The sequence below is a fragment of the Opisthorchis viverrini genome (assembly GCF_000715545.1).
Source record: "Opisthorchis viverrini unplaced genomic scaffold opera_v5_13, whole genome shotgun sequence".
NCBI classification, from domain to species: domain Eukaryota; kingdom Metazoa; phylum Platyhelminthes; class Trematoda; order Opisthorchiida; family Opisthorchiidae; genus Opisthorchis; species Opisthorchis viverrini.
In genome coordinates this window covers 2,067,345-2,071,781 of record NW_008751669.1, presented here as the reverse complement: position 1 = coordinate 2,071,781, position 4,437 = coordinate 2,067,345, and the positions used below count along the sequence as shown (strand labels likewise).

Here is a 4,437-nt window from a genome sequence, read left to right as displayed (position 1 = left end):
CAGAAAAGTCCACAGACAGGGAGATCGCTCCCAGTGTTACTTCGAAACACGGAAGAAGTTTACGACAAGTACAGAGACACGAAACCAACATGACAATTGTCTCGATATGTGAAGCTGACAGTTCAGTCCGGGACAACGTCGATGTATCGGCGTACAACCCCTCATCGGCGAATTAGAACAATTAACACCATTCCAACCATTTTACTAACAAAAATGATGCAGACAACTTTGCATTGGTTCGCATTTCGAAAAGCAGGCTTATAATCCAGCTTCTATGTAGGTCACTCTCCTTGAACAAGACGTTATTGAAGACGACGTTGTCAGTAACAGAGTTACATGGCCGGACCAGGCAGTATCGATTTCTTCGTATTCTGGAAACTAGCGACATTCCCTTCTTCTCTAAATAGGGTCAGCTCGCGATCTCACCGGGCGGTTGAGACCGTCAGCCAACTATGCGCATCTGGCAGCAAACGATTTCCGGAGAACCATCAACCGGTTCGTTTGGCTTGCAACACCAAACACAGTCGTAACTGGTGGAGTGCAATAACGTTTGGTAAAAATTGTACTTCTCTATCCGCTGGAACTGCTCCAGAAATTTCGGGGTCACAGAACGACTAGGCAAAGCAAGCCCCCAAGAGACGACATACATATAAGCTTCATCGGATATAGTAACCGCTCCGAAAGTTATGCACTTACGTTTGTCAAGGAAGCTGTGTACATAGGATTGTGTGATAGTGCTGATAGGATAGTTACTTTCAGTCAAAGATGTCAGTTGTGCACAACCAGCTTCTTACAGCGGTATTTTGCAAAGGTCTATCTCTAGTCCAATATTTTCGACCTACGGTAATGATCTGTCTGAAATCATAGAGTTCACGTTTGGCCTGTGCGGATAACATTAAGGTGCTGTGAGTGAGTCACCCACACATAACTTGAGCTGTCCTGTGGAGGGTGGTCAGAAAAGTGAATGCTGCTTAAAAATGTGGATAAAAACGCGTGGCTGTATATCGGTAGCGACTTAGGTCAACGCCTTCCATCCTGAGTGTACGCAGCTAAAAGTACCGTGGCGCAAAAGAGATCTATGTGCATGAAATGGTCCCATGGTTAAAGTGCAAAATTATTGCCTATATGTCGAACCCGGTTGCTCCCGTTTGAGCTTTCGAAAATTAACAGTATTTCAGTGCTCGTACCTTCTTCAGATACCATGGCAGCTATCCACCGAAAGGTTGCAACAGCTGAATGACTATTTGTTCATTTTTACAGCGCCTTCAAGACAGCCACCGTATAAATCGGGCCTTTACGTCGGTCTGTGTGCATGGGACGTTCAAAAAGTCCACATAAACGACTTTTCTCCATACAGTACACGAGCGCCCGTGTTTGGATAATGATGGATGCATAGCATATCCCTGTACGTCAAGCGATTTGCAAGACAGAGTGCGCAGGACAGGGCTACAGTTCGCCTGGCAGGTTGCCATGAGGGAGTGAGTTCCTGGATCCACTCTCCCAGTATTACAACGACCCTAATAAACTTATTAGGGTCCTATGACTCTATCCCAGAGCTGTGAGCCGTCATGCCGCGAAGGGGACTCTGAAAGCAGTATCGCATTCAAAAACCCTTTGATTCTAGGGTTATCACGAGGGGTTGTTAATATCTGTCTGTTTGCTGTTAGTGGAAATCTGAAGTGGGAATTTTCAAATACGGAGTAGAATAACACCTGGAGTGTGACACCGGCCTCGGTGCAAACAACCGACAAATGGTGAACCAGGGGACAAGGCTGCAATGGGTTCTCCAACTACTGTTTGTAATCTGAATAACACCCGAGGAAGCGCATCTGTTGCATTTCAAGGTTGACACAAATGCAGTGGAACAAACAGCCTTGGGGTAGGAAATATTTATTGTAGTGAATGCAGGAAAATAATCACATAGAGTACGGACAAAATGAGCAATCAAGTTCGAACATTGGAATACAAAACTGCAATGGTATAAAAATCAACTAGTTTGAAAACATTTCCGCACCTGTTGACCAAAAGAGTGTTACACGCTTGACTAAGCAGTATCGCGTGTGCCCTTCCGAAGTACCACAACAGGTCACTGTGTCCCACCGTGGCTCTGGAAGAATTACCGCCGCCGGATGTTCTACCAGTTTTAGAACTGCGGGGATGTTATCCTTGGAAAGCGCGGGAAAACTACATTTCATAACAAGATTCTCAGGCAAACCCAAAACCAATGTGTTGAACTTTTCTGTGAACCAACAGTGGTTCTCTAATTGCATAGCATCTTCTGTCAAACAAAGAATCACGGAATTACCCGAAAAAATTGCTTGCAGAACCGTATGGAACAAAAATGTAATAAATTGCGAGTTCTCACTATGGTTCTCTCTCAAGAAAATTGCAACTGGTCCACAAGGTTTCATCCACTGTCGAGCAATAATCAATCCACCTTCGTTTGTCTGTTTGCTGTCCAGAAGTCCAAAACGATCATCGCAGCTCAGTAATGAAGGTGACGTAACAACAAATGATTTCCAAGCCTTTCTGGCTATACTAGTGAATAGGTCATTACCGAGAAAATTGCCAAGAACCTTTCTTCTAATGTTGGCAAAACTCTGTGAGGACCAACTGTTTTGCACTCTGTTTGACACGGAAAGTAGGTTTGTTAAACTCAATGCCATTTTCGAGTCATCAGTACTTGCAGTGAGGCCAGGAAAAGAATATGGAGAACCAAAATCATCACAGTCCACTATACCTTTGTACAAGGCAGACACCATCCTATCGCTTGAAGCATTGATAAATATACTTTGAATTCCAGAAGAGCTAACTGTGTCTGCCAACTGCCAACACAACGCCGGTGAATTCAGCCAAATATTTATGCTGATAGATAAATGTCCGTGCGAATTTAACAGTTCTCCTTGAGTGTAACGAACTTGGTTGCTGAAGTGGTTTACAATCGAACACACCTCTTTCGCTGTTCGGAATCTAATGATATGTCCGATGGGCGCAGTACCCCATTGAAGGTCACTAGAGAGGGCTGATGGGGGAACGTTATAAAGGAACCGTGGAAGTTTATTTTGTGATGTAAGCACGATTGCGCCAAACTTGCTTTTCAACTCCTCTATGTAAGTGAGTGTTTCTTTGGAATGTAGCTGTCCCTGAGACGCTTCTTCGGTTGCATCATCACCGCACACTTCAACGGCCAAATGCAACACGTGTCGCAACTTTTCCAAGAATTTTAACTCGACGCTCTCTTCTACTAATATGATTGACGAGTGCCAAAAGCATACATCATGGTGCTTGACCAAACCAAGACACTGTCTAGCGGCCGAGTCTATGTCGGCAGAATCAAAGATAATAGGAATAACATAACCTGGACAACTGAACTCAGATGTTCTCGTAGATGGTAAAAAGCTGTATAGATTGACGGGTGGAGAACATTCAGCAATTATATCAGACAAAACATAAAGAGGGAGCACGAGTTTCTGGGAGTAACATATCACAACAATCCCAGTACTGGTTCCATTGTGGCATGGGTTGGACAGCATACCCAAAATTGTAGTCACATGGTATAAGATATCGCAGTCTGAACTGCTGACAACATGAAGGGGGCTTAAAGAACGTTTCGAATCTTCGTTTGGAAACTCAAGATTTGATTTACAAGTCTCTAGCACAGTTTCCAACACTTTAGAGAAGAAAATCGGCGAAAACTGGCACGCCGAGCCACATGACGCTGCTGCATGCTGGATTTGAGAAGAACGTATCTGCAGTATTTTCCGTAATCTCTCGAAAAATTCAAGCAGTTCATCTATATTGCAGCTGAACTCCGAAGCCATAGAAATTGTCTTCTTCAGTTGGCTTTCACTTTCTACAATTTTTACTGAGTCATTCCCAAGAAAGACTTCTGAGAACTCCGAATCTTCTGGGTGGTTGAAGGTATTTTCATAATACGGCCTCACCAGTGCCCCGTGCACTGCTAGAAAGTTTTTCAGATCTTTGAGATCATTTTCCATAATCGTTCGAGGTAGCTGCAACGTCGCGGAGAACCGCTTGGGCATCTTATACTGTACGACGAATCGTGCGCCTCACTAAAGGTCAAAGGCTCCACAGATTGTATCCAATGGTCCTCAAGGCCAAAATCTAGTGGGACACTGAGCGATACGCACATCGAAAGAAAATCTGGCAGACTATGATCATCGAGTATGTTGTATAAAGTCAGATACACTGTGACGGGGGGAAGCTCCCGAAAGCAGGCCGACGAAACCAGCTGCTTCTCCGGACAGCAGTTTTGATTCGACCACCACAGGCCTCTCGCCCACCAAAGACACGGATTGACACACAGGGTCGAGGCTTTTGCCCAAGTCTCCCGGGTCGGTTTTGTTCTTGTCGGTCAGTGGCTGTCGTTCACCTGAAAGGCACAAGTGAAAAAAGGGTGTAGCACTGCTCTTTATG

General features: G+C 44.7%; 2 protein-coding genes across 2 annotated transcripts in view; both read right to left on the bottom strand.

Moving 5' to 3' along the window:
* Positions 1–1,991: 1,991 nt before the first annotated feature.
* Positions 1,992–4,043, bottom strand: T265_01246 (hypothetical protein; the record flags this gene model as incomplete). The annotated part of the gene is made up of 1 exon (XM_009165231.1): positions 1,992–4,043. One exon carries the CDS (start codon positions 4,041–4,043, stop codon positions 1,992–1,994), a length of 2,052 nt encoding a protein of 683 aa, XP_009163495.1.
* Positions 4,044–4,178: 135 nt separating this feature from the next.
* The window catches only part of T265_01245 (hypothetical protein), a gene marked incomplete at both ends in the record, with an annotated part of 3,059 nt that continues 2,800 nt past the window's right edge, over positions 4,179–4,437 (bottom strand). The window contains one exon of the mRNA XM_009165230.1: positions 4,179–4,393. Within this exon, the coding sequence (XP_009163494.1) occupies positions 4,179–4,393 (215 nt within the window). The remainder of the gene's footprint in view (positions 4,394–4,437) is intronic.